Below are 27738 nucleotides of genomic sequence, written 5' to 3'. Positions count from 1 at the left end.
CCTGGCATGCACCAAGTATTTAACTCCTACTTAAAAAAAAAAATGACCTCTTTAGAGAAGAGTGCCCAGTTAATTATCATCTGTATAGATACTAAACCACATTATATTTAGCACAACCCACCAGACTGTGTCCTAGTTTCCTTTTAATTGTTGTGATCAACACAGGGCAACTAAAGTCGACTTGGGAAGGAAAGGGTCTATTTCATCTCACAACTTTCAAGTCACTCTCTATTACCAAGGAAAGTCGGGGGTAGGAACCTCAAGACAGGAACTGGCGCAGAAGCCAAGGAGGACAAGCTCTACACAGCTTGCTTACCCTGCTTTCTTTTACAAAAGAGGACCTCCTGCCCAGGGGTAGGTAGTACCGCCCACAGTAGGCTTAGCCCTTCCATATCTATCCAATCAAGAAACTTGCCAACCAACCAGTCTGATGGAGGCATTTTCTCAACTGAGCTAGTGTCAAGTTGACAAAAATCTAACAAGCACACTGTGTATCAGAAAACTTTGTTTGGGGAGAAATAAAGCAAATACATTCTCATTAAATAAGTTAGTAACAGTATATTAAGTGGAGACTTGAAGCTGAGAGTTACTCATAAACTGCCAGGGTCAGGATGGTCAAGTCGTCCAAATGACACTTAAATTCAAGATATCAGGCACGCTAGGCAAACGCTCTTCCAGGGAGCTACTCCAGCCAGAGATGCTACACTTTTGTGCCCCTCAGAGAAGGCATGAAACAACTATTAGAGTCCGGTCTCCCTATCTTTCCCAGGCATCTCTCACAGTCCCAAAGTCCGCACGTTTCCTGTTCTCTGGGAACTGGTTCTTTCTTTCAAGACGGTTCCCTCAGGGAACACTGCCCTCTGAAAAGGATTCGGTTGGTTTCCTGGCTACCCAAGACTGGGCCCCAGCAGTCTAGATGGAATCCGTCTGACGTAACCGACTGGCACCGCTACTTCTCTCGGAGTGTTTCCTTAGGAACGCGGCTACCCTCCTGCATCTCCTCCGTAGACACGAAATCTTCGGGATCGTACTGTACGACACATCCCCCCAGTTAGAGCAAGCTCTCCAAGATTTTCTTCCAGTCATGTGCTTAGCAAAGGGCCTGACAGAATAACTCATCTAAAAACACTGGCAGATAAAACGATACAGAATTTGGTCCTGGGAGACCCACCAAGCTTAGTGCTGATCACGAAACTCAAATTCGCACGGCGGTCCCGCCCCTCCCAGCGTCGCCTGGGCTGTTTCGCCACAAGCCCCGCCCTCCCGCTGCTTTTTCCAACCGGGAAACCTCCGCGGTTCCTATAATTAAATACTGCCTAGCGCCTCCCTGTGCGCCTTTGCCAACCGGGAAAGTTTCATTTCCGGCTCTCCGCCAAATGGTTTCCGCTAGGGCGCACAGCCACGCCCCTTCACTTACGCAGACAGGACGAACCGGAAAAGATCCTCCAACCCTTCGTTCTCAACCCGGAAGTAGATGTGTCTCACGGAAGTCGGCTTTGGCCCTGCGGCTCCTGCCGTCGCCGCGGAGAAATTGTTGAAGCTGGCAGCCTAGGAATGGTGAGACCCCGCGGTTCGTCGCCTAGTGTTCTGAGTAGACCTGGGGGTGAAGTGGAGTTTCCCAATGTGTCGCGGGGCACAACCCCCCAACAAGATTTGGGGCCCCGCCCCGGTATCGCCCCGAAAAATCTGCGCATGCGTAAATCCGATCGGGCAGACGCTGGCCTGCGGTGTTACGCATGCGCAAAGGTGACATGCTTGAGGTGGGGTGAGATTTGTCTGGGAGTTGGTCTTGGTTCGCTACCACCGGCCTGTGGGGCTCATAGCCAGATCGCGAGATCGGTGAAGTAGTATGAATTGAAGAGCTGACTAAATTACCACTCCTCCCCCGAGTCCCCGAAACAGACCTGGACTGGTCCCTCACCTTGGGTGTGCTCTAGCGGGAGGAGGGACGGAAGGACAGGAAGGAGGGTTACTACTCTGCCTTAGTTGCTCATGGGACTGGGCAACTTGACCGTCTTCTGTGGTACCCCCGTTTCCCAGCCGCAACCTGCGGAGCTGGGCGTGGAGCGTCCTTTCTGGCAGAGCCGGGACTTTGCTCTAAGGTCTAGCCACCCGAGTTAGGAGGGGCGGGGCCTGCTCACAGCCCTCCTGGAAATCCAGTACCTGGGTTTTCCGTGGGTTCTGGAACCGGGGCTGCCAAAGCGGTGGGTATTCACACAGTCCCCAAACCACTTTTCAGTCTTCAGAAGGAACCAGCCACTTAAGTAAAAGCCGCAAATGGAAGGGAAAGCAAAGGCATAGAGACACTGGGATTCTGTCTAACCTTCCCCGGCTGTGGCCTGGGAGACAGGCTGGTGCAGCTGATCCGCAAATGGAAGGGAAAGCAAAGGCATAGAGACACTGGGATTCTGTCTAACCTTCCCCGGCTGTGGCCTGGGAGACAGGCTGGTGCAGCTGATTTGAGTAGGCAGCCGAAGGAAAAAAAAAAATAAGCCAAGAATTCCTTGACCCTTTCTAGTTAACGTTCCAAAGACTTAATTTAGGACTCACTGGTAAAATTAAGAGAGATCCCTGAGCCTAATGTGCCCTTTCCCACATCTTTGGTCATTCTCTCGAAAGTCTCAGTGACTCCCACATAGCTACTTATATTTTTTTGTTTTTATTGTTTGGAACAGGGACTCACTATATAGCCCTGGCTTGCTGTGTAGACGAGGCTGGCCTTAAAGTCAACAGAGATCCGCTTGCCTCTGCCTCCACATACTGGGATTAAAGGTAGGAGCCGTCCGACCAGGCAATAGCTACTGATTGTTAGGTGCAATTGAGAGGAGAGCTTTTTGCCTGCCTCTTCCCACTCACTCCGTATGTCCTCCCTGCCGTAGCCGGGGCGCATAAGGGATTGGTATAGGTTTGACCTGTTGGAAACCTATATTTCTCCTTTGCAGACTCTCTTCTCGGCATCCAAACTCACTTGGTCAGAACCCTTGGATGAGCCCGTGGGACCCTTCTTCCTAGCCCTGTGGTCTGGAGCCAGAGGCTTTGGGACTGTGAGAGGATGGACAAAGGTACTATGTATGAGGCTGGGCCAGCTCCCCAAGCTCTCAGGTGCCAAGCAGCCGCTTGCACAAGTGTCTCTCAGTCCTGGCCGGGCATTGCCACCTCCCCCTGAGCCAGCATCAGCCATGTCCCTCAACAGAGCCACAACTGCCTGAGTTGCAGTTGAGCTGCCTCTCTTTGGCATGCTCCATTTGATGGCAGAGGGAGCAGTTATAGGAGGCCCAGGGCAGGTGTGTCGGCTCGATCAGTCTGACCTGAGCACCATGTGCTGCGCCACATGACACTCAGCACCAGGACAACTGTCTGAGCCCAGATGGGATCTGGATGGCCAAGGAACACCTGCCCATCTTAAAGACCTCAAGCCTTAAGGAGGCTGGGCAAGGGCTGAAGGGGCTGAAACAAGAGTCCATGTACAGAAGGCACTCGGAAGCCTGAGGTCACCCTTTTCTCTTTTCTAGATTCTCAGGGGCTGCTAGATTCATCCCTGATGGCGTCAGGCACTGCCAGCCGCTCAGAGGATGAGGAGTCACTGGCAGGGCAGAAGCGAGCTTCCTCTCAGGCCCTGGGTACTATTCCTAAACGGAGAAGCTCCTCCAGGTAGTCTGGGCTCAGAGTGCCTGGGAAGGGCAAGGCTTGTGGAGCTAGGCACACCTGTCTTAGCCGTTGTTGGAAATGGCCTTCTGAGCCTGCCTTGGGTCCAAGCAGGGCCTTGAGCTTTCCCTACTTTTTTTCCCTTCCTTTCCCTACTCGTCCATCTGCATGGGCACTGAGGACAGGGGAGGCAGGTTTTCAGTCTCTGTTGAGGAGTTGCCTGTCACCTCAGAAGACTAGAAGTTGGCTTTTCCACATCTACTGAGCCAGGCACTGCTGGAAAGTGAAGGCAGTTAGTTCCCAGGGGAGCCTGCTCTGTGGAAGCTGGGTGTGGTCCAGTGGCTAACAGTGCAGGGCCTTCCACAGGTTCATCAAAAGGAAGAAGTTCGATGATGAACTGGTCGAGAGCAGTCTGGCCAAGTCCTCTACCCGGGTGAAGGGGGCCGGGGCCGTGGAGTCCGGCCGATGCTCAGGGAGCGAGCCCTCCTCTAGTGAGAAGAAGAAGGTAAGGTACTAGGCAGCTGGATGAGGCCTGTCAGGACCGCACTGCCCCAGCCCCCATTCTAGACCCCTCCCTCCTGTCTCTCCCTGCTCCCTTCCTTGCTGCAACCCTCGCTTGCCTGTGCATCCTGTATCACATTTGGTGTGGGAGGCAGGGAGCTCGTATCTATTCTGGGAGCAGACAGCTTGTTCCCAGCATTGCAGGGTGTAAAAATAACCCCCAGGTGGCATTGCTCTGGCCCCAGACAGTGCAGCAGCAAGAGTAGTTTCCTGGTATACTCCCCACCCACCCTCCATTCTGGGGCTGAGGGTACCACAAGCAGAGAGAAGACCCCATCTGGTCAAGAATGATGCAGAAGTCCTTTGGTGGGGGTGGGTATGAGAACGCTCAGCTCTCAGCTCGGCTCCTGGTGTTGTCGGAGTCTGCAGCTGTCACAGTGTGTGAAGCACACTGTCTGGAGCCCCAGCTTCTCTGATAGAGTTTATTGTGGTCCTGTCCTGTACCCAGGTAGCCAAGGCTCCCAGTACTCCTGTAGCACCCAGCCCTGCCCCAACCCCTGGGCTTACCAAGCGTATGAAGAAAAGCAAACAGCCACTTCAGGTGACCAAGGATCTGGGCCGATGGAAGCCTTCAGACGACCTCCTCCTCATCAATGCTGTGCTGCAGGTGCCCACCATGGGACTGGGGCTCCCTCCTCCCTAACCCTCCAATTTCCAGGTTCCATACTAGCTTAGCAGGACCCTTGGCTTCCGAGGGAAGGATTCTTCCTATTGTTGGGGCTGGAGCAAACCAATCTGGGGTCTTGCAGACTAATGACCTGACATCCGTCCACCTGGGTGTGAAGTTCAGCTGCCGCTTCACCCTTCGGGAAGTTCAGGAGCGCTGGTACGCCCTGCTCTACGACCCTGTCATCTCCAAGTGAGTGGGCTGGCTTCAGTAGAGGGGAGGTGCTGGGGGGGTCCCCCAAGTTTGGAACTAGGTATAGGAGGACAGATTCAAGCAGGGCCCAAAGGAGGGTCTTGGGAGGCAGGGCCATGGTCCATGGGCCCTGTACCCTCTGGGGTGGTCCATGGGGCCTGCTGGGCCCCAGAGCACCTCCTTTTTCTAACTTCTAGTCCCAGGTGGAGGGCAGAAGCGTCCTGGCATGGGAAGTAAATGCCTACGAATGCCACCAGTGTGAGCCTTGGATCACTTCTGAACTTGTCCACATTGCCTCTCACAGGTCCTTCTGTGATGAGGGAACTGACCTCCCAACAATCAGGAGGCAGAGGCAGTTGACTGTCTGAGTTGGGAGGCTAGCCTGCTCTACAGAGTGATTTCTAGGATAGCCAGGACTATATATCGAAACATGTCTCTAAAATAAACTGGGGAGGGTGGGGGGAGACAGACAGAGACAGACACTGAAATAAAAGCCTCAAGCCCCTTCTGGTTTTAGTTTCAAATAAGCTCACACACATACATGCTATACCCTCCTCAGTCACTTAATTCAGTGTCCTCAAAGCTCGGTTTGAATCTGAACACCCATCTCCTCCTCCATAGCCCTGCCACCTACTCAAGCTGTAGCCATAGTCCCGAGAGACCAGAAAACGGCATGGCCTCAGCTTGGAAAAGGAAGGCAGTGGGCAGTGGTTAATGAGGAAGCGCCGGAAAGAGGGTCGCAGCTGGTCCCAGGGTGTCTCAGCAGCGGGCCTCTTGTTGGCTTTTTCTGAGCTGGCTGATGGAGAGCTTTCTGTGTAGACCAGGCTGGCCTTGACCCTGAGCAGCCCTGCAGGCTGGAGTTAGAGAGTATGCTTCCCTCATTGGACCATGCCTTGGTGCTGTGTTAGGCCTCAGGTTATTTCTACCACAGAGCTCTAGGCTCAGAATCTCTACATTCCAACGGCTTATCCGTTTGGGGGGAGTACAAACCCCAGATTACTTGACTTCTTCCTTTTCAGTTTTGCCTTCCCTTTCTTTCTTCCCATGTGCAGGCTGGCTTGCCAAGCCATGAGACAGTTACACCCAGAAGCCATTGCAGCCATTCAGAGCAAGGCCCTGTTCAGCAAGGCTGAGGAGCAGCTGCTGAGCAAAGTAGGCTCGGTAAGTGGGCAAGGTACAAGCTGGACCAATGGCAAACCACCAGTGTGGGGAGTCCCGTCTGCCCCATCTGTGGTCTGCACACATCTGCAGGGGCCTTTGTTGCTTTTTCCAGTTCTTTGGGAGGGACTGGGGACAGGGATGGGGTAGGAATGAGAAAACCTAGGCATAAAGAGAGTATTTCCCATCTCCAGACCAGCCAGCCCACCTTGGAAACCTTCCAGGACTTGCTGCACAGACACCCTGATGCCTTCTACCTGGCCCGGACTGCCAAGGCTCTGCAGGCCCACTGGCAGCTCATGAAACAGTATTACCTACTGGAGGATCAGACAGGTAACAAGTGCCCCAGAAGCTGCGTCGGGAGCAGTCAGGTGTGCGGGTGGGAGAACATGGGCAACGTGCTGCGGGAACAGCTGCCTGCGGTGTCCTGTGATAGACTTCTCAGCAGCCCCTCCGGGTCCAGGTCACCTCCGTTTGCCAAAACAGCAGCAACAAAACCTGCCTCCTTGTGGAGCTGGCAGGGTTTGTTGCAGGGCCTTTGGCGTCATGGAAGGAAAACTAGCTTGCCTGGTATCCTGAGCTCAAAGTCCAGTAGCAATTATTACGGCTTCTTGTTTTAGGTTTTGTTTGGTTTCTTGACATGTTTGGCTATCACATGACAAGTACGTTAATTAGTATATTATATTAATGGGTAGGATTAAAACGGAAGCAAGCTGGGCATGTCGTCTCTAGTCACTCCCCTGCTTCTCACCCGGCTTTCCTGTCTCCAGCCTGCAGCCTCTTTCCATTGCTCCTGGACCAGGAAGTCTATGCTCAGGTGGTTTACCCACAGAATCCCCATCCGTCCTCTTCCCTAAGGGCTGGAATGCTGTCTGCCACCTGTCTCACCACCAGGCTCCCCTCTCTAAAGGACAGGAGCTAGGGAATCCACCTGGTTGGATTGTAGGGGACCTGCAGGGGGGTTGGGGACCCAGCTTCTGGTTCGTAGGGTTCAAGCCTACTCTTCTTGCCAGAATCCACTGCTGCTGCACTGTGCACCACACCACCATACCTCTTTCTGCTGCTCTGGAAGGAAAGCCCTTCCTTGTCCTAGCATGCTCCTGCAGCTCAGGCTCAGAAGGATGGCCTCACAGAATTGTGGGAAATGCGCCTGCCTGCTGGTGTTAGTGCTCCGGGGGCTTGCTGCCTTCCCCATCACGTAATTTTCAGGATGTTTGCTAGTTAGCATTTATTTTTACTGTTTTAAAGCCAGCTTGTTCCTTTTTGTTGTTTGGGGGGTTTTTTGGTTTGGTTTTGTTGTTGTTTTGACTCTTGGTTTTCTACAGCCCAGGCTTACTTCCTGCTTCTATCTCCCAGGTACCTGAACTATAGGCTTGTGCCACTAGATCTTGCTACTTTTGTCATGATTTTGGAAATTGTTCTGTTCACTGAAAGCCGTGTGTGTGTGTGTGTGTGTGTGTGTGTGTTTCACTGTTGAAATTTGGTTTCTCATTTGTTGCTTAGAGCTGGGTGTCCCCAGGATCAGGCAGTTTCTTGGCTTAGCTAGCAGGTCAGTCACACATGTAGAGTCCTGGATTTCGAGCAGACCTGTTGGAAAGTGGCTTGGTGACAGTGAACAATCTACTCCTGTCCCCAGAGTCTCACAGGGCAGAGCTGTGCCGCCTCTGTGTACCTCCCCACCCCCCCCCAACCCCCCAGCTGTAGCTGGGAGCAGCACTGCAGTGGGCCACTGTGGCCAAGCACTGCAAGTTCTTATATTCTGGGCACCCCAGCCTCTTCTGTTGTAGCCAGAAACAGTTGCAAGGTTTCACAAAACACTGTTTCCCAGAACATGCTTGATGGGTACTAATATTAATTATCCTGCTTCGTTTCATCCTTTGAAAACAATAAAGCGAATGCCATGGCCCATAAGGAGGTCATTTTCCACAGACTGCAGTAGAGGCAGCCCTCAGCCGGTGCTGTCCAATGGTCCATGTCGCTCGCTGCCCAGAAGGCTGGGGAGCAGCTTCAGTCCTGGCTGTGCCCTGACTGGGGTCAGAGGTTAATCTGCCTCTGTCACTTTCCTCACATGTACAAGGGAGCTGAGCAGCCCTCCTGCACTTAGTTTGAGATTTTACAAGACTTCACCAGAAGCCCATGCAGGTCAGCTATAGTTTCCTTGTATTGAACCGCCTCTGTCCCAAGTTAAGTGGCAGGACGCGATGTGTCAGGTCAAAGTGCTGCCTGCTTGGGACTGTGATCCCTCTGTGGCTCTGGCTCCAGCAGGGCTGTGTCCTTGCAGCCTGGCTGTTGGGCAGCGGGGGCTGGAGGAGGAACCTCCACGTTTATTCGCCTTTGTTGTTTATTCAGTGCAGCCACTGCCTAAGGGGGACCAAGTGCTAAACTTCTCAGATGCAGAGGACCTGATTGACGACAGTAAGCTCAAGTGAGTTCCTGGAGAGGGTTGACTCCACTTTGTCGGGCACACCGGGCTGCCCAGCAGACAGCTTCAGTTGCAGCTGCTGGGCTTAGCCATCCTTGCACCCTCTCCTGTGGGGGCCGCTTCAGCTCACTGCCTTCCCGTTCTCCCCACCCCCAGTCCCAGGGCTAGGCCAAGGCTTAAACAGCTTTCTGAGCCCCTTGGCTGAGGGGCCTGGGGTGCTGTTGTGGGCCGGGTAGCGGGGGCCTGAGAGTGACGAATCCTTTTTGATGCTCAGGGACATGAGAGATGAAGTCCTGGAACATGGTAAGTCTGCCCTGCTGGGGACAGTGTGGGAACGACTGAATCGGAGGGGACCAGTTCAAGGTGCTGGTGGCATCAGTCTCTTCTTACCATTTCACTTCACCTCAGAGCTGACAGTGGCTGACCGGCGCCAGAAACGAGAGATCCGGCAGCTGGAACAGGAGCTGCATAAGTGGCAGGTGCTCGTGGACAGCATCACAGGTGAGGTGGCTAGGGGACAGCGTGTGCTCCCTGACATCCTTGTCCCATTGAGCCCTTCCCTTGCCTGTCTGGGCGTGCTGTTTACTAGGCCCAGTCCCTGGTTTCCTTACGTCTTTCCTACTTTCCTGACTGTGCTCTTCTCTCAGGCATGAGCTCTCCAGACTTCGACAACCAGACCCTGGCCGTGTTGCGAGGCCGTATGGTGCGGTACCTAATGCGCTCTCGTGAGGTGAGACAGGCTGTCACTGTCCTCATTCTGCCTAAGCACCCCCTCTGTCATCCCTTTCTTGTCTTTCTCTGGCCCATGTGGGGATTCTTTTTCTCATTCCTTGACCCCAGCCCTCACTTCCACCATTTTCCCAGATAACCCTGGGCAGAGCAACCAAGGACAACCAGATTGACGTGGACTTGTCTCTAGAAGGTCCAGCCTGGAAGATCTCCCGAAAGCAAGGTATGCCCACCCTGCCACTCCACAGAGAACAGGTGGGCTATCCTCTGAGCCTCACTGGCTTTTCTAGCTCTAAGCCATGGTGCCTAGAGAAAGAACCATTATGACTTAGGGAGAAAGGCCAAAAGAGTTGGTGCTCTGAGATCTCTACCTTGGGGCCACAAGAGCCTGCACGCCTTCATGTCCAGGAAGCAGAGGGACACTTGGCTCTCTCCTGTTTGTCTCCGTCTTGTCATTTCCTTTCTGCATCTACAGGTGTCATCAAGCTGAAAAACAATGGTGACTTCTTCATTGCTAATGAGGGCCGGCGGCCCATCTATATCGATGGGCGCCCTGTGCTGTGTGGCTCCAAGTGGCGCCTTAGCAACAACTCTGTGGTGGAGGTGAGTTGGGGATGGAGGAGTGAGTCTCACCTGGTGCCTGACAAACTAGTTCGTGGATGTGGCTCTGTCCACCTCCAGACTCCCGGCGTCTTCTCTCCTCAGATCGCCAGCCTGCGGTTCGTCTTCCTCATCAACCAGGACCTCACTGCCCTCATCCGGGCTGAGGCCGCCAAGATCACACCACAGTGAGGCGGTGTCAGAAACCAGGCCGTGCTCTGGCCTCAGTTTCCCCTGTCATTCCAGCTCCCTTGAGCTGGGAACTCAGGCTCCTGGAAAACCCTTGTGCCCAGAGTGGGTAATGGAGGCCCCACTGCTGGCCATTGACTGAGCCTTTGCGGCAAGGTGGGGGTCACCATGGGGAAGCCAGGAGAGGCTGGGACCCCTGTGCCTCCCCAGAGCCAGAGCCCCACCATTGCCACGTGACTCCTGTGTCTCCCGTGGATGAGCCCCACCATTGCCACGTGACTCCTGTGTCTCCCGTGGATCAGCTTTAGACCCCTCCCCCTTTTTGTTTTTTGTAAATAAAAGTACTGAGTTCCAAAGTAGTTTCTTTTATTTTATGTTTTTTAATATAAAAAACAGGAGGACAGTGGAGTCGGGCACATGCAAGGAATGGCAGAACCCCTCCTCGTCCTCAAGCCTCTGTTCCCATCGGGCAGAGGGTGGACAAGCAGGTCAGTGGAGCAGAACCCGTGGATCCCTAGCCTGGGGCCTGCCTGAGGCTCCGTGCCTGGGCCGGGCAGCCTGCGAGGCCGTGGAGCAGCAGTGGCAGGGACGCGCAGTACTCGTCTCCGGCCTGGATCAGACCCCTGTGCCTTCTTCCTGGGTCCACTGGACTGTGCCAGGGCCGTGGCAGCCAATGAGCACCATCTCTAGGCTGTGGGGATCCCAGGGCAAGGCTCGGCCCCCCGACCCTGGAGGGGGCTCTCCAGTACTGGTTGCCTCAGGCTGGTTCACAGGTGCTGGGGTCCCAGTCCTAGCCCCTTCTTCAGGAGGAGGGGGTGAGGCTGGGGTGCTGGGCTCAGAACAGAGGTCTCCAGAACCAGGGGGCTCTGAGTCTGAGGTGGAAGTCCATAAAGCTGTGGCTCGGGGCCAAGGGGAACTCTGGGATGCTGGGGGGCCCCAAGGCCAGGGTGCCATGAGGGGTTGGGGGTGGCCTGGACGGGGGTGAGGCCAAGTCCCACTCAAGACTGAACCTGTTGGGGGCTGCAGACAGTAGGATGATGCCCCAGTGTCCACGCGCAGGGGTTGTAGGAGTCCAGAGGCAGTGGCTGGGCATGGCCCCTCTCCTGATCCCCGGGGACAATGGCCTTCCCCTTGGGGCACCAGGATAAGCTGCACAGCCTGGCGAAGTGACTGCAGTCCCTCCCGCATCTGCAGCACCTGCTCAGACAGCTCCATCACCTGGGATGTGGGGGTAAGAGGTCAACAGGTCAGTGGGCCACCCACCTCAGCCGGCCTGTTCTTCCCTCCCTGCTCCCACCTCAGCCACCCACCGCCTGCCGTAGCTTGTCCAGTGTGTCTGTGTTTCTTGCCTCACTGGGCCCCAAGGGGACGGTGAGCAGGCCGCTCTCTGTGGAAAGGATGGAATTATCAACCAGAGCTGCTAAAGGACAGACAGTTAGGATCCAGGCCTGGCTTCTTAGCACTGGTCTGGTTCACCCTGCTCCTTTCTGGCCTTGGTCAAGTTGCTAAATTTTGCCTAAATTGTCAGCATGAGAACCCCTCGAAGCAGCCCTGAGTAACACTGCCTACTGCTCTCCTCCCTGCAGGAAGCTGTCCTTCCGTGGGGCAGGATGAGAGAGTCTCATAACCCATGATGGTCCCTCAGGTCTCGAATAGCCAAGGCTGTTGAGCCCTGAGCTCTGTCTGCTGGGATTACAGGCAAACGCTACTGTCTAGCTGGAAGTGCCTCTTTACATCTGTCCCTCATCCTGTCCTAGATTATATCCCATTTCCACGCTGCCTGTCTCATCCAGGGCCAGGCTCAACTCAGTCTTTCCAGCCCTCTGTCTCCCAGTAAGGCAGACATATGCCAAGAGTGTCAGGTACATTCTCATTTAACATGCACGACAATCCATTTTATAGACCAGAATCAGGACCAAGGCTCTGAGCTTACGATGTAGTTAGAAAGTTGGCTGGGCCGTTATCCAAACCTTCAGGCCAGTCATCACCGGCAGCTGGGAGGGCTTCCTGGCAGGCTGCCCCACAGTTTTAACACCAGACTCAGATACCACATCGCCTGAGGTCTATGAGGCAAATGGGGTGCCCACCAACATTCCCTGTCCCCACATCCAATACCTGGTCCTGGGGAGGGGCTGCTGCTACATTCTGGGCCAGACTGACCCACTCGGAAAGAGAACTTATGCTGGTCAGAGCTGCAGCCATCCTCAATGCCATCTACGACCCTGTGGACCCAAAAAATCAAGGCAGGACATCAAATCAGATGATAGGCAGCCACCGTGGTGTCAGGATGGGACATTCCAGTGGTCACACGTGTTGGCTGCAGAAGTTCAGAGCTAGCCAGGGGACCTGGGCATCCTAAGAAACATGGTTAGTCCCTTTTCCTAAGAGCTTTCAGTTTAGCTGAAGAGTACATTGGAGTAACACAAAACAGGAGTTCAAGGTAAGCCACCTCTAATCAGGTAGCAGGATCGCAGAAATCTGGGCAGGCAGGCAGGCAGGCAGGCAGGCTTAGACCATGGTGGCTGGAAGGCTAGGGCCTGGAGAGACCTCTGCAATTATGCCAAGAAGGCAAGCTGTAATTGAACAACTGTGTGTCTGTGGTTTTTACCCAAGGATTCAAGGGAAGCTGGGAGGGGACTTGCCAGCACGGCTAGAGCGTAAAACTGTGCACAGCAGCTAAGAGCCTGTTCTGTTCTTGCAGAGAAGGTGCATAGAACAGCTCACAAACCACCTATTACTCCAGTTCCAGGAGACCCAGTGCCCTCTTCTGGTGTCTGTGGGTACCTACACTCATGTGCACAGTCTCCTGCCTTCCAACCAATTATAAATAAAATCGAGGAGGAGAATGGGGGGAGGGGAGAAAGGGGTAAGAAGAGGAGGAGGAAGAGGAAGAGGAGATGAAGATAACATGATGCCAGGCATGGTGCACATCTGTAATCCCAACACTCAAGAGACAGAATCAGGAGGATCACCAAATGGAAATCAACCTGAGTTATATAGTCTCAAAAAACAACAACAACAAAAACAAATGGACAACACTCAGGGAGAGGATGTGCTTAGCTGGTGCCTCTGTCCTAACCACCACAATCTTGCTATGAAGTCCAGGGCCTGCTCACCTGGGGCTCAGGTCTGGGGGTACATTCCATGGCATGGGAGGCAGCTGCAGCCCATCAAGTGTCCGTGGATGGGCAGAAGGACCGGACTCAGGCTTCAAAACCCCTGCCCTACTTGGCCTCCCTCTGCCACCCAGCCGCGGCCGGGGCGCAGTGCGACGTGGGGAGAGTAGTTTGGCAGCTGAGGAGGAGGAGGTACAGCCAGGTGACAGCAGGGGACTGGAGGGTTCATCTGCTGGGGCTGGTGAGACCGTGTGTCCCTGCTCCCCATCTGTCTCCTTCTCCTCCAGTGTGGACATGAGGGTGTTGTCGCCACTCAGGGAGCTGGTATCCACCTGGGGACAGGGGAACAGGGCTCAACATGGAAGGCCACTGCTGTGTTCCACTCCTCTTCCTTACCAAGGCACAGGAAACACCAGAAGAGGAAACCTTCCTGGAGAGCATAACCCGCTACACAGTTGCCACTGAAATCACCAAATCTGCCCAAAGATGGGTAAAACAGCCCTCTAAATGACCCTTCAGACTAATGTGACTATTCACTGTGCACTAGTGATAATCCCAAGACCTCTCTGGGGTTCAAATGAGAAGTGTCCCCATAATGTCAGGCACATCAACAGTTGGTCTCCAGTTGATGGCACCTTTTGGTGAAGTTTAGGAGGTGTGGTTTTGCTGGAGGAAGGTAGGGGAGGTTTTGAGAGAAAAATAAGCCAGCCACTTCCACACCACTCTGTCTGCTTCCTGCCTGTGGTAAAGTACTTGAAGCTTCAGCTTCCTGCCCCTGCCTCAGTACCTGCTGCCTTGTGTCTCCACCATGACAGACTCTGGATGTAAGTCCAGATAAACCCTTCCTCCTGCAAGTTGCCCTGGTCATGATTTATTAAAAGGAAAGTAACTACTGTACCCTCAGAATCTGCTATTTCATGACGAAAGGTCAGGGGCTCTATGAGGCCCTTATTCAGAAGCAGCCTCCATGGCTGACGCCTGTTTCTGACCAACCCCCCACCTGCAGTCTACACTGTGGACTCTACAGGGTTCACCTGTGAGCAAGTGTAATGGCTCCTGTCACAGCAGGTGTTGTTTTGGCCAGGGCCAGTATTTCAGGTAAGCCAAAGCTGGACTTTTTTTTTTTTTCTTTAAGATAGTGTCTCTTCATCAGGTAGCTCTAGCTGTCCTAGAACTTACTACATAGAACAGGCTAGCCTTGATGTCACAGAGATTCTCCTGCCTCTGCCTTCTGAGTCCTGGGATTAAAGGCGTATATTACCACACCCTGGCTTTGACTGAATTCTAAATCACAGAGTTGGTTCAGACCACCTAACTGCTCTTGCTGAGAGCCTGGGTTTAACTCCCAATAGCCACTGGGTGGCTCACAGCACCACCTAGAACTAGAGTTCTAGGATATACGATACCCTCTTCCAGCTTCTTGTGGCACACACAAGTACATCAAATAAATTTAAAAAAAAAAAAAAAAAAAAAAAAAACCCACAGTGAAATGAAAGCACTGAGTGTAGACTCCCACCCTGAGGCAGGGAGACTTTCCACACAAGCCCACAGGTCCCTTTTTGTCCCCCCAACTTTGTTCAGTCCCTCCACACCCATGCGCAGCACCCTCACCTCTGCCGAGACTCCCCCAGCTCCCAGGTTGTAGCTGAGTTCTCCTCGGAGCCCACGGCTAAAGCGTGGGGCAAACTCAGGGTACAGTGCGAGGCTCTCATGTAGCCCGGCCAGCTGCAGACACTGCAGGACGCAGTATGTCAGCCCCTTTACGTCCGCATTGGCCTTCACCACTTGCTCCCTCTGGGGCAGCTCACAGCCGATCAGGTCACCCTTCCCTGGGGAAAAGAAGCCAAGGTTAGCAAGCTACTTGGGGAGGGGAGATGGGCTGCAGACTGAGCAGACACAGGTCCCAGCTGTGGAGTGGTCCCTAGTCCTCTCGGGCTCTTGCACACACTTGGGGTAGAGAACAGTAGGACCCAGCCTCTCAAGCACGTGCAAGGGCAGAACACTGGCTGAAACCTCTGCATCCAAGTAGGAACGTCATCCCTTCCTATGGTTCGCAGACAGACAGGCTGTTAATTAAACTCTCCTGGGGAAATTAAGCCAACCAGATTTCCAGGCCCCAGCCCAACTCTTTTTTTGTTTTTGTTTTTTCGAGACAGGGTTTCTCTGTGTAGCCCTGGCTGTCCTGGAACTCACTCTGTAGACCAGGCTGACCTCGAACTCAGAAATCTGCCTGCCTCTGCCTCCCAAGTGCTGGGATTAAAGGCGTGCACCACCACCGCCCAGCCCCAGCTCAACTCTTATCATTATAATCTGATTTTCTTAAAGGCCCACAGGTGATTTGGGTATAGTTTGTCCAAGGACTAGAATTTGGTAGCAGCAGTCTAGTGCCCTGTTTGGAATGGTGAAAATGTTAATGCCGTGGCTATGCTGCCATTGCCCTGGGGTGATCTCATCATAAAGGGTTTTCCAAAGTTAGCTGAGAATACCACCTGGCTAACAACAACGATCAAACGGCATACTCTGTGGCTCTCTGTGAGTTCGAGACCACCTCGTTTACAGAGCTAGCTCCAGGACAGCCAGGGCTACACAGGGAAACCTTGTTTCAAAAATGAAAAGCAAACAAACAAACAAAAGGCTGTTGGAATCTCAAGGATGTCGGACAGGGGAGGTGTATCTTAGAATCACACCTGGGGGCTGTGGCCTTATGGAGAGGGTCGGTGGAGTCAGTGTTGATGAATCGTCTGACAGAGACAACCAGAGACCCCTGTGGTTCTTCATCTTCCCTTTTCCCTCTTGTTCAGCCCCAGCAGGGATAGGCAACCTGGGCTTGGCAAAGGCAGCTTGGCTCCTATCGGGCCAGCTGAATGATCAGAAAGATTAAAAAGGGCGGTCAAAGCCTTTAAGACCAAAAAAGGTGGACGCTGTCAACACCCATGGAGCCCAGAGGCCTCTCAATGTATGCACGGAGTTTTGCTCAAAAGGAAGTGCAGAATGAGCCTCCTTTAAGTTTTTTGTTCCTGTTTTGAAGTTTCCTGGCTCCTTGGAGAGCCCATTTAGGTTACAAGGGGAAGGAGCTGTGTTTTGTGTGATCTGGAATAAGACAGGTGTAAGTCTGTCCTCAGCCAGGAAGTGAGACACAAAGGAGAGACAAGACTAAGGACAGAGTCAACAGCAACCTAGGCCCTGCCACTGGCACCTGGACCAAGGCTTTCAGGCTCAGCTCATCCGGTTGCATCCTCTCGCTCTTGGAACACTTGGCTGAGTCAGTTTACAAACGGGTTGAGGCCAGAATCACTACTGTTGACTACAGGGCCAGACCCAGCTTGCCAGGAGCCAGCTGGATGCACCTGAATGCCCAGCTGAGGAGGCAGGTGGGATGCTGGGATGAAAGAAAGGCAGGAAACCAGGTCACAGCTGGGCACATGTACTCCCAGCCCTCAGAGGCTAAAACAGGAGACGGCAAGTGCAGAGCCAGACTGGGCTCCATAGCAAACACAGGACACTCAGTTCTCGGGCAGGATCCGAGCCAGGCACTTATACTACCGAGTGACCAGCTGGACAGTCGCGCCCTGACCAGTCTTCCCACAATTCTAATCTCTCCAGCTCTCCTCGGTTCCTCGAGGGCCACTAGCCACACTTGTGTTGTATACAACACTATATTCCCTCCTTCCTTAATTTTTTTTTCCTTCTGCATTTTGAAACAGGGTTTCATTTATCCAGGTCTGGGCTCAAGCTCAAATGTCGTCCAGGATGACCTTGAACTTCTGATCCTCCTGCCTCCACCTCCCAAGGGCTGGGAGCCACCGTGTCTGGTTTAATGCAATGCTGGGGACTGAGTCCAGGGTCTTGTGCTTGCTGGCAAGCAGTGCACCAGCTAAGCTTCACGCCTGCCTGTCTGCCTGCCTTCCTCGCTTCTTCCCTTCTTGCCCCCGCCCCCCAGATGGCCCTGCTATGGCTTAGAACTCCTCAGTTGCTCAAGGGATTCTCTTGCCTCAGTGTTCCACTGGCTTTCATATGACTCCAAGCATATGCCACAATGATCCAGGGCCATAATTCTGCTTTCCCAGTTCTGGTATATGTTGTATCTAAGCTCAGAAGCTACACTTACGAAAGATGAAAAAAAAAAAAAGTGCTTTAACAGTCTGCCACCTTGCTCAGGCTCTGAGTCCCCTGGCGACATTTCTTTTATCTAATGCTGTCGGAAGGCCCTCCTGCTCAAGTGAGAGGGGATGAGCAGCAGTAGCTGCTGGGGTGCCCAGCAACACTCCACCACCTTCTGCGTTCTTTTCTGTCCTAGTCTTCATTGTGGCTGTGGGGCTCTAGTTGTCCCACAACTAGCAAGGACTTGACTGTGACCTGGTCACTGCCTTTCTTCCCCCTCCTTTCTTCCCCCTGGTATATGAACCCACCTCAATTACTCAGGCTATCTCTGTTCCTTGCGCTCCAGGGTTACCAGTGAAAGCCTCCCACAGCTGCATAGCACGGCCCCTTTACAGGCTTTTTACTGTGTAGGCCTGTGCTTTGAAGAGCATAGGCTCTCCTGGTGCTTGTGGGCACACCTGGCCCTCCTCAAACACTTCCCCTCTGAGGTCGGCACCCTCCCAAGGCACCTGGCTCTACCATGTATACCGGCCAACGCCTAGCTTAGCTCGGTGAATAATAATGGTTTCTGTAATGTTTCCTGTGATGTTCCACAGAGTCTCCGAATGGAGACAGTCCTCCGTGAGTCTACTGTCCCCTGTACTGTGCTGGTCCCTTGTCATCATTTAGGGAGCTGATTGTGTTGCTTTCCCTTTCCCTTTTGCCAAAGGAAGGCTGTGCTCTTTATTTGAGAGAGGCTACCCTGTCACGTGGAGGCTGAGCCCCACTGTCACCCATCTGGGCTTTGGAGCTGCTCTGTGAGACCTGCCCTCTTTCTCCCTAGCCAGAGCACTGTCCTCTGTACTTTCCACCATGGCTTCTCTAGCCCATCATGCACTGGCTCTTCTTCTTTTTTTTTTCCTGAGACACGGTTTCTCAAGACAGGGTTTCTCTGTCCTGGAACTCACTCTGTAGACCAGGCTGGCCTCGAACTCAGAAACCGCCTGCCTCTGCCTCCCAAGTGCTGGGATTAAAGGTGTGCACCACCACTGCCCGGCATACACTGGCTCTTCTTAAAAGCTGGATCCCCTCACTGGCCTCATCTTAGGAACTGCCTCAGAGTTGCCACCTCCTCCCATGTTGCTACTTTGTTATCACTGGCTCATCTTTGAGCTTTGTCTAGGGCTCTGGCTGTTCCCGACTCCACCATGTCTGTTTCTCCCCCCAGTGGCTTTGTATGCAGCCACTCTCTGATTTTTCCTTGGAATGGCCATGAATTCCCTAGACACATGAGCCCCCAAACACCCTTTCTCCCATCACACTAACCTAGAATGGCGAGCACCGTGCCACCTTTGAGGACCTCCATGGAACCTGAGCACACAAAGTAGAGGGCCTGGAGAGCATCACCTTGGTGAATGAGGTACTCGCCAGGCGTGCAGAAGGCGGGCCTCAGGGCCAGGGACAGTGCCCGCAGGCAGCCACGGCTAGCTGCCTCAAACAATGGCAGCTGCAGGACCTCCTTGTGCAGGTGCATGGCGATGTCTGCGCGAAGCTCATCCGGGAGACTCTGCAGCAGCTGCAAGCAGGCAGAAGGGAAGGGTTGAGGTTGCAGAAAAGAAGGTCCTTTCCAGCCAGCCCCTGGCCACCATTTTCAATCTCAAGAAGGGAGAGGGGGACTTGGGAGGCAGAGGCAGGTGGATTTCTGAATTCGAGGTCAGCCTGGTCTACAGAGTGAGTTCCAGCCAGGGCTTTTCTCGAAAAAGAAAAAAAGGGGGGGGAAGAAGAGGAGGAGGAGGAGGAGGAGGAGGAGGAGGAAGAAGAAGAAGAAGAGGAAGAAGAAGAGGAGGAGGAGGAGGAGGAGGAAGAGGAGGAAGAGGAGGAAGAGGAGGAAGAGGAGGAAGAGGAGGAAGAGGAGGAAGAGAAGGAAGAGGAGGAAGAGGAGGAAGAAGCAGCAGCAGCAGCAAGAGTGGGAATGGAAAGCTGTCCAAGCCTCCCACTCAGCATTAAGGTCCAGCCAATGTAAGAAAGCTCTTTGCAACCCCCTCCTATCCCCTTTCCCTCTCCCGGCCTCAGATTCTGACATCAGTGAGCACAGAGCCCATAGACCCAACTAGGGTTCTGCTCTGTCTCATGTATGGGTGCTGTCCCTGCAAAAGAACCAGGCAAACCATATTAATGCATTTCCCACCCATCCACACCTCCACTCCCAATTGTTGAGACCAGGCACAAACCCCTTGAGGAGGTAAAAGTCTAGAAGCAGCCTAGGAGGCCACCACACCTCAGTGGTATCGATGCCGTTGTTCACAGCCCATGTGGCTTGGAAGTACTCGAGCATACGCTGCTTGAGGGGTTTGGGGATGCGGTGGATGCGGATGTAATCTCGCAGGTCACGAGTGCGGCTGTGGTACAGAAAGCGGCGAGCATACATGCGCTGGATGATGGCCGTCACATTCCCAAACACCACTGCATGCATCAGAGCTGGTCAAGAATAAAGAGGAAAGGTCACCCTCCAGGCCTGGTCAGGCTTGATGTGGTGCTAGCAGACATGTCTTCCGCTCCCTGCCTATCCCCATATTCCTGGGCAGGGTGCATGCTAGGCAGGGTGCATGGTCATCTCTCCCTGCTCTGGCCTGGTGAGTCACCAAAGGCAGACTCTAGAGAGGTGGGCGTGGAGGGGCCCAGAAAGCCATGGCCCAGCCTCACCTCCAATAAGCATGGTGCAGATGGAGAAGATCTTCTCGGTGTCTGTGTTAGCGGACACATTGCCGAAGCCCACACTGGTGAGACTGCTGAGCGCAAAGTACAAGGAGGTGATGTAGGCACTGCGTAGGGACGGGCCACCCAGTAGCTCCAGCCCGGTCCCGTTGGCTTCGCTGCCAACGCCGCCACCGCTGCTACTGCAGTTTTCACTCTGGCTGGAGCTGTTCCCTCCGTCTGGACTCCGGCTCACCAGGTAGTATGGGGTCTCCAGCCTGCGTGCCAGCTCCTGCAGCCAGCCTGGAGAACAGGAGGGGGCACTGAGAGAGCAAGACACGGTTCTGCCGCTCTGCAGATCCAGATGTACTCGCTGGCACCCCCTAAAGTGGGGTACATGCAAGTGCAGGCCCGCCCTTGTGGCTTCTGTCCAACCTGTCTCTTCTCTGCTTGAACATCCTCATGTATCCCTCCCTCCCTTCACCTCTCAGCAGGACAGCACAGGAGAAAGGCTGTCAAGCTCCACATCGCCATCCTACTGATGCCCTGATAGAGTAAGGAGAGTCACATCCTCTCAAAGGATGGTTGTCAACATCACAGAATGCATCCAACGGCCAGGCAAAGAGGCTGGGGCAGGGGTGGCCTCTCTTTGCATTTAGCCTCAGCCTGGTCCTCAAGTTTGGATGGCTGAGCCACATCCTCTGTCCCATTCATTCACACTATTTTTCTTTGTTCACGCCCATCTGCTACTGAAAGCCCTGCCGCTGACCATCCAGGCATACCCCGCCCCTCAAAGTCAGAAACCACCCAGTCTCACACATGTTGTCTCAACACGCCCACGTGGATGTGTACACATATGCCACAGAGGTTCAACACATGCCCCCCCCACCACTCAGTAGAGAAGGCAAGAACATACATGTAAACACTCTACAGATGTTCAGTCACGACCATGGCCGCTTGCACTGCAAAGGCCTGTGCATGCTTGAACGGCTAATGACCACAGGTGACTGGACACTGACACGCTTCCACACAGATGAATCTATATATGCACACTCACACCCGCACACTCTCCCAAACAAATAGACTTCCTTGCACCCAGGTGGGCAGGATGGACTATTAGATGGTGGCCGGACCTGCCCAGTCTTCTCTGGACAAAGGAGAAGGGAAGCAAGTTCCCAGGGCTGACACACAGACCCTGGGCCACGCTCTCCCAACACACAGACCTAAGGCCACACTCCTCCAATGCACACAGTGGCTGGGCTCCTGCAGAGGGACAGAGGGGCAGAGGAACAGAGGGACAGAGGAACAGAGGGACAGAGGTTATATTGTAGGATAGCAGCTAAACTGAAGAGGATCTCCAGGAGGGGGTCAAACCTAAGGGTTAGTGGGCCGGGGCTCGACAGCTTCCTGGAAGAGGAGATATGTGTGCTTAGCCTTAAATGCTAGGAAGGGTATTTTGTAAACCTTCCTTCCTTCCTTCCTTTTTTCCTTTCTTTCCTTTTGTGTGCACACACGTCCTGGCGTGCATGTGAAGGTCAGAGGACAATTTGTGGAAGTCTGTTCTCTCCTTCTACCGTGCGGGCCCTGGGGAGTAGACTCAAGTTTGCCACACTTAGCAGTAAGCACCTTTATTCATTAAGCCATCTTGTGCGGTGTCTGGATCTGTTGCAAAGAATGGGGTGCACCTATGGATTTGGTGCTTCAGGCCCACTTGGAGGTAAGCGAGAGACAGGTACAGGGACAGGGTGACAGCTGACCCTAGAGCTGCTTCATTATAGACTCCCCGTGGGAAAGGCAGGTGCCAAGGAGCTGGCACGGCTGGAGTGTCCCCGTTTTCATATGCTCGGCAACTAGCCGGCTCAGGGGAGCAACCAGGTGAGTCCTCTGAGCACGCACCTGTCTCCATGCACCTGGCAAAGAGACAGTTCACAGGTACCTCACCATCTCTTGGGGAGCTGATCAGAGCAGGTTCTAAGAATGGCTGGTGACCCCACCGAGGTCATTGGACATGAGAGGCCACCCAAGCAGCTAGGAACTCAACCCATGTCAGTTGCTAAGAAGCTGACAGAGGGCCAGGGGTGTGGAAGAAAAGCCACGCTCAGTTTGGGATGCACAGGAAGTTAGAAATGGCTGCAATGGGGTGGAGGAATGGGAAGGGTGAAAGTTGAGATGTCCTTACGGTGATGTCAGTGGGCTGGTGACACTGTGAAGAGGGAGGAGGGACACACATGAAACCCCTCTGCAGTCTCTGAGACTTGGAGGGGCTGGGAAGAGGCGCCCAGCACCAGTGTGGCTGGCAGAGTCAGGGGCTAGAGCCTTACAGCCCTAGAAAGTCACCACAGCCTCGTGGGTGATGTGGAGACGTGAGGGTGGAAACGTTCAGCGAGAGTTACAACCCAGTGAGTGGGTGGGAGGAACAGAAAGGAAGGAGGGAAGGCGGGGTAAAAAGGCTGCCTTTAGGTTCAGGGAGAATGTGGATTCAGGCACCATAGTGAAAGACAAAGTAGGAAATGGGGCCGTGGCCTGGAGGACCTGTGGGGACAAGCTTCAAGGAAGGTGGCTTTATAGGAAACCATGGGGTCCTTACCTGGCCATCCACAGCTGGGCAAGAGCTTGAGAAGTGTGACCAAGGTCACCAGGAGGACACTAGGGGTGACCGAGACTCCCCCAGGCCATCACCAGGCTGTCTCCACACAGTGGCAACCATCACAGACACGCACACCCCCCTCTCGGACATTCCCACACTCGGATGGTCACATCCGTCCACTTCCCCCTGACATGCATGCGCCCCTCCTCTCAGCCTGCAGTACCGATCTCAGGCAGCTCGGACTGGCTGCTTTCGATCTCCTGCTGGCCGATGTAGAACCAAACGCAGGCCACCCAGTGAGCGAGCAGGGCGAACACAGCCATGAGCAGGGTGAGCACAACCGCGCTGTACTGCGAGTACCGGTCCAGCCTTGGCAGCAGGCGCAGCAGACGCAGCAGGCGCACGGTCTTCAGTAGGTGAGCCCCAACGTACTAAGACCGGGGAATGGAGGTTATCTCAAGCCAACTCTAACCCAGCCCGTATTAGCCCAAAGCTCACCACCCAAAACAGCCAGACTCACCACGTTGACCTTGAAGGCATGTAGTAAGTCAAAGGGCAGTGCTGCTATGACATCCAGCAGGAACCAGGTGGTGACGTAATGGAGGCAAATGGACTTTGGGGCAAATACCACCTGGCCTGACTTGGACACAAACGTAGTACGAAAATTCAGCACAATATCTGTGTGGAAAATAGGCAGTTGGCAATAGGAGAGGAGATAGCTCTACACCGACCTGGCCAACACTTGATCCTGCTCCAGGCCTTTCACATCTGTGGCCAAGCTGGAACTCTAGCATGCACATACTGTTATACCCATTTTACAAAGGGAAAAACTGAGGCTTGCTCAGGGCTCTAGAGCACTTTATTGACAGAGACAACTTTAGGATCTAGGCTTGATTGGAAAACTCCTGGGTGACAAACCAGGGAAGAACAAGCGGGACATGTGGGGCAATGGAATCTTTATAAAAATCCAAGGGGCCTGGTCCCGAGTGAAGCAGCAAACACAGACCTCACATACCTAAGATGAAGAGGACCTCCACCGCCAGATCACAGACACTAGGTGGGCCACGGGCAGCACTGGGCTCCCGTGCTGTGCTCACACACACGCTGTATGGCACAGTGACAGCCACGTAGAGTGTGGCAAGCAGGATGAAGCCATCCCAGGTGGCTCTCAGAGCCCCACAGTGCAGCAGAATAAAGGGTGACTTCCGGATAGCAGCGACTTTATATTCAGGCAAATTTGGCTTCTCTCCAAACACTCCCTGAGTGTGGGGGGAGGGGGTCCAGGTAGAGAAGAGAGGATATGGACAGAGGCTAAATCAGGACAGTGTCTAGAAGGGCATTTACCTCCCTTCTCACCCTGCAGGAACAGCCGACGACTTAGCTGAAACCAGACAATGGCTCAGGAGTAGAGACAGAATTGAACCCAGGCCCACCCCTACTCCAAAGCCGAGCCTTTCTTTTAGCACTCTGTTGGATCACGCACGACCTACTCCCTTACCAGGGCTCACCCACAAAGGTCTGGTGGGACCCAAGTGGCTTCTGGACATTCTCTCTGAGGTGGGTTTAGCTCCCCTCCCGGATCTCCTCAGTCTGCAGTACCCTGTCCCCAATCCAAACACACGCCCAGGGGCACAATCCACCTTATTGAGCTTGTGCTTGCCCTTGGGTTGCTTCTGCAGGTGACCAGAAAGATGGTAGAGGACGGCCCGGCTCCGCCTCCGGTTGGCGTTAAAGCCTTTGGATCCTGCCCGACCATAACGGCGCCGGCCACCCCGGCCACCGCCTGCAAGAAAAGAGGGTCCTGTAACAGTAAGCTGTAGATCCTGGGCATAGGACACTAGTTGCTAGTCTGTGGAATGATCTGGCTCGTTGACCCTTTTGTCTTTTCAGACTGAGGGGTTAGGAATTCCTCATGTCACCCGGGTCACTTGTCAATCAGAGCTGTGAAGTCCTAGGATCCAGCCACACAAGAAAAGGTGGAGAAAGGCCTGGGAAATCTCTAAGAGGGTCTCAAGATGCAGAGCCAGTGGGAAGCCATGAGCAGAGGCATGGAAGCTTGGAGGAGCTCACACTGATGTCTGACACCAGCAAACCCCAGGCTGACGGAGGGCAGAGCTATGGCGTGGACTGTACTCCCGGCATCTCCAGATGGAGACGAGATTTTTAGACCAGTGTTTCTAATGACAGTTCTGTGAATAAGAAAGGGTGCCCCAGCCCATTAAGGGGGTTTTGCCCTCGGCTCCCCACTCCTACCAGGCGTGCTGTTCGGAAAGAAGTAGCTCCCCACCCCTACCAGGCGTGCAGTTCGGAAAGAAGTCGGTGAGTACGCCGCCTCATTAGTGAGGAAGGGGAGTTCCCAGCACAGGTGGAGTTTATTTGACAACTGCAACTTTGTTTCAACTAGCCTATTAGGACGAGATTTCCATTCCAGGACTAAACAGAGTGGCACGGACAGAGTGGATTTCAGTGAGCACGGGAAGTGGGCGCCTATAACCCACACTGAGTGTCACGGACCACCCTTGAGCCTGAGCTTAAGCCTCTGCTTCTAAATCAAGGTGACAGAGCACACACCTCTCTCCTTCCAGTTGTCAGGGCCTCCTCGGGTCTTGGTCTCGCTGATGTCCTTGTGAGAGACCAGGAAGAGGGCCACCTCCCCCTTCTCGTTTTTTATAGGTATCACATCCAGGAGACACCAGAATGGAAGCCCTAAGCAAAGAGACAGACTTAGCTGCTTCCTAGTCTAAAGTAACTACGGACAGTCCCTGGTAAGAAGCTAGCCAACATGGAGCTTCCTGGGGAGAGCAGCAGTGTGGGTTCAGTTGGGGACAAGGCTTGGGGGGGGGAGAGAAAAGGGAGCAGACATTACTGTCAGACACACTGACATGGGGTGGCTCCCCTCCCCCTTTTGAATATGAGAAACTGAAGATTGGAAGCAAGCAGAGGCTGAGACCAGCATGGGAAGAGGGAGCCCAGGACAAGAGAGGTAGGGGCAGAGAAAGGGATAGAAGGGCAGATGGGTACATGGGAAGATAGAAAGGGAAAGGAGAGAGACCGTGAATGGGTGGGCACCCTGCCCAGCAGAGTGACACTGAAGGTGAGGTAAATCGGTGCCTTACCACTCTTCCGGTACAGGATCAGTTCAGCCTTAAATTCTTTGTGCTCATCCAGGGCCTTTCGGATCTGTTGGCGGACCAGCTCACTGGTGTCTGGCCCATAGAGGAAGGAGCAGGCACAGCCTCGCTGCATGACCTCAGCTCTGGAGAAACCCGTGAGGTCACAGAAGCCATCAGAGCAGTAGACCACAGGGAAGAGCCCCGCCACCTGGGCGTTGCCCAGCACGAAGTTACTGTCTGCAAGAGAACACGAGGGGCACCTTCACCTGCCAGCTTTGCATTCCAAAATACCTGCAAACCCACCAAAGGGTGGGTTTTCATCCCCAAGGAATGCTATGTGCGCTGGTCAAGACTTGTTCTTGAGTGAGACTTAGCAGGTACACCTGTGCATCAGTGTCCTCAAGGGTTGATCCCTGCTGAATAGAGCGTATTTGAGGGTCAGCACGTGTCAGTGTGGACTGCTGGATGCAGTCTTGCGTGGGCACTGCTGTGGAAAGTGTCCTGAGCAGTTTGAATAAGGGGTGGGGCTGGGGATTTCCAAAAGACTGCACCACCTGCTCTGGGCCCACCGGGTTCCTGCCAGGCTCACTCCATAATTGGATAACTAGGCTGGTTGTGTGGCTCCTCCCACGGAGAGCCACTTGGTCTGGGAAGCAGGCCATTGTCCATCCTATGCTGTGTTCGAACCCCCACTGCACGTCCTGGCTCAGGGACTATTGAACGCAGTCAAGAATGGCGGTGTGTGGATGATAGTGGTTGAACAACAGAGCCAGGAGCCAAGCATGTATTGGGGAGTGAGGGGTGCTGAATCAGCAGGCTTCAAGCCCAAAGCAGATGGAGAAGCCTGGGGAGGGGGGGGCTCTGTGATGAGTTCCTACAGGCTGTCTACAACAGGAGAGAGAATGCTTGTCACAGTGGGAAGCCCCACTGAGAGAGGGGGAGGGACCCTGTTTTCATGACTTCCCTGTGTTCAGAGCCAGAGGAACTCAGAATCTGGAAGCTCGAGTTGCCTTTTCCAAACTCGCCCAGTCCGGATGGGAGTCCCCGAGCTCAGCTTCTCTGGGGCTGGGTGGGCATTCCAAGCGATGGGTTTAGACTGTGCGGCGCACTTGCAGACACAGTTCTCTGCTGAATCCCGCCTACTCTACCTTCCTTTGCAAATCTTATTTCTAAATCTGGGTTGTGAGCCCTCTGCGCTGTCCACCGGTACGGGTTCCGCGTTTCACCCCACTCGGCCTTCGCAGCCGCGCCAGGTCTGAGGATGGGATGGATCAGATTGACTCATCCCGGGCCCGCACCTAGGGACATCTGCTAACAGTGTTGACCCTGAAAACCTCCGGGGAAACCATCAGTTACTGGAAGGAGAGGCTGGCCCTAGCTTCAAGAGGGGTGAGGAAGGAGATGGCCGGTGGGCACCAAGCAGCAGGTGGCAGTTCGGACAGTGGATTACTCCCCGGAAGCTAGGGAGCTAGGGCCTGACTCACGCGTCCCGTCGAAGCGGGTGGCGATGGTGTCCAGGAAGGTGTTCTGCGGCGCCAGGAGCCCCCGCATGGCCGGCATCTTAGGCGGCGGGGGCCGCCCGCCCCATCCCTCCGGGGCGCGGGGACTCAGCGCAGGGGGAGGGCGCCCGGCTCGGCCACCCCCCGCCGGGCCCCGCGCCCCCTAGAGTAGCCGTCGGGGGGCTATGCCGGGCCCAGGCTCACAGGCCCCAGCAGCTGCCGGCGCGCAAGGGGGCGTCCGCGCCGTCGGGGCTGGGCTCATGGCGCGCGCGCGACCCCTCGCCGCCCACGGATTCCGGGCTGCAGGCCCCGCGGCCACCGCTCACTCTGCACCTTTCGTCCGCCCGCGGCTCCTGTTTCTGCTGGTGGGGTGGCTCCCGCTCGGGCTCGGCTCAGCGCCGGGTCCCCGCAGCTCCCTCCGTCTGTCGAGGAGAAGCGGCAGGCTACCTCCCGCACCGCCGCCTGCACCGGGGTAACCATGGAGAC

At 54.4% G+C, this 27738-nt stretch overlaps 3 protein-coding genes across 6 annotated transcripts in view; 1 reads left to right on the top strand and 2 right to left on the bottom strand.

The window, feature by feature from the left end:
• Prpf40b (pre-mRNA processing factor 40B) overlaps window positions 1-1436 on the bottom strand; it is a 68081-nt gene extending 66645 nt beyond the window's left edge. Inside the window, exon 1 of the mRNA XM_034516658.2 lies at window positions 1418-1436. The gene's annotated coding sequence lies outside the window, so the exon portion shown is untranslated. The remainder of the gene's footprint in view (window positions 1-1417) is intronic.
• On the top strand, window positions 1399-10522 carry Mcrs1 (microspherule protein 1). 3 transcript variants are annotated; one of them, XM_034516661.2, is made up of 15 exons: window positions 1399-1557; window positions 2943-3062; window positions 3513-3651; window positions 4012-4150; window positions 4655-4813; window positions 4956-5065; window positions 6118-6226; window positions 6418-6556; window positions 8573-8648; window positions 8920-8948; window positions 9054-9146; window positions 9293-9375; window positions 9510-9597; window positions 9850-9977; window positions 10080-10522. In XM_034516661.2, the coding sequence occupies exons 2-15, from the start codon at window positions 3053-3055 to the stop codon at window positions 10164-10166; spliced, it is 1389 nt and encodes a 462-aa protein (XP_034372552.1). In that variant the 5' UTR covers window positions 1399-1557; window positions 2943-3052; the 3' UTR covers window positions 10167-10522. The 3 variants fall into 3 exon arrangements, with proteins under 3 accessions (XP_034372552.1, XP_076768182.1, XP_034372553.1); XM_076912067.1 differs by lacking the exon at window positions 1399-1557 and adding an exon at window positions 1714-1760; XM_034516662.1 differs by lacking the exon at window positions 1399-1557 and adding an exon at window positions 1752-2204.
• Kcnh3 (potassium voltage-gated channel subfamily H member 3) lies at window positions 10513-27738 on the bottom strand. 2 transcript variants are annotated; one of them, XM_034516645.2, is made up of 15 exons: window positions 27238-27738; window positions 25757-25990; window positions 25212-25346; window positions 24281-24423; window positions 23656-23899; window positions 23161-23318; window positions 22864-23071; window positions 20063-20356; window positions 19638-19837; window positions 18686-18935; window positions 14891-15108; window positions 13280-13611; window positions 12279-12385; window positions 11474-11550; window positions 10513-11381 (listed from the first exon to the last, which is right to left on the bottom strand). In XM_034516645.2, exons 1-15 carry the CDS (start codon window positions 27311-27313, stop codon window positions 10779-10781), a joined length of 3279 nt encoding a protein of 1092 aa, XP_034372536.1. In that variant the 5' UTR covers window positions 27314-27738; the 3' UTR covers window positions 10513-10778. The 2 variants fall into 2 exon arrangements, with proteins under 2 accessions (XP_034372536.1, XP_076768179.1); XM_076912064.1 differs by having other exon boundaries at window positions 27586-27733.

The sequence above is a fragment of the Arvicanthis niloticus genome, chromosome 13 (assembly GCF_011762505.2).
Source record: "Arvicanthis niloticus isolate mArvNil1 chromosome 13, mArvNil1.pat.X, whole genome shotgun sequence".
In the NCBI taxonomy this organism is placed as follows: domain Eukaryota; kingdom Metazoa; phylum Chordata; class Mammalia; order Rodentia; family Muridae; genus Arvicanthis; species Arvicanthis niloticus.
The sequence above is the reverse complement of the archived record's forward strand: the minus strand, read 5'-3'. Positions and strand labels throughout refer to the sequence as shown.

Coding starts and splice junctions, on each gene's coding strand:
- Mcrs1 (XM_034516661.2), top strand. Junction 8,649..8,919: donor ATTGACGACAGTAAGCTCAA/GTGAGTTCCTGG, acceptor TTTGATGCTCAG/GGACATGAGAGATGAAGTCC. Junction 8,949..9,053: donor AGATGAAGTCCTGGAACATG/GTAAGTCTGCCC, acceptor ACTTCACCTCAG/AGCTGACAGTGGCTGACCGG.
- Kcnh3 (XM_034516645.2), bottom strand. CDS start 27,313: ATGCCGGCCATGCGGGGGCTCCTGGCGCCGCAGAACACCTTCCTGGAC. Junction 25,347..25,756: donor GATCCTGTACCGGAAGAGTG/GTAAGGCACCGA, acceptor CTCTTTGCTTAG/GGCTTCCATTCTGGTGTCTC. Junction 24,424..25,211: donor TGACAACTGGAAGGAGAGAG/GTGTGTGCTCTG, acceptor CTTTTCTTGCAG/GCGGTGGCCGGGGTGGCCGG.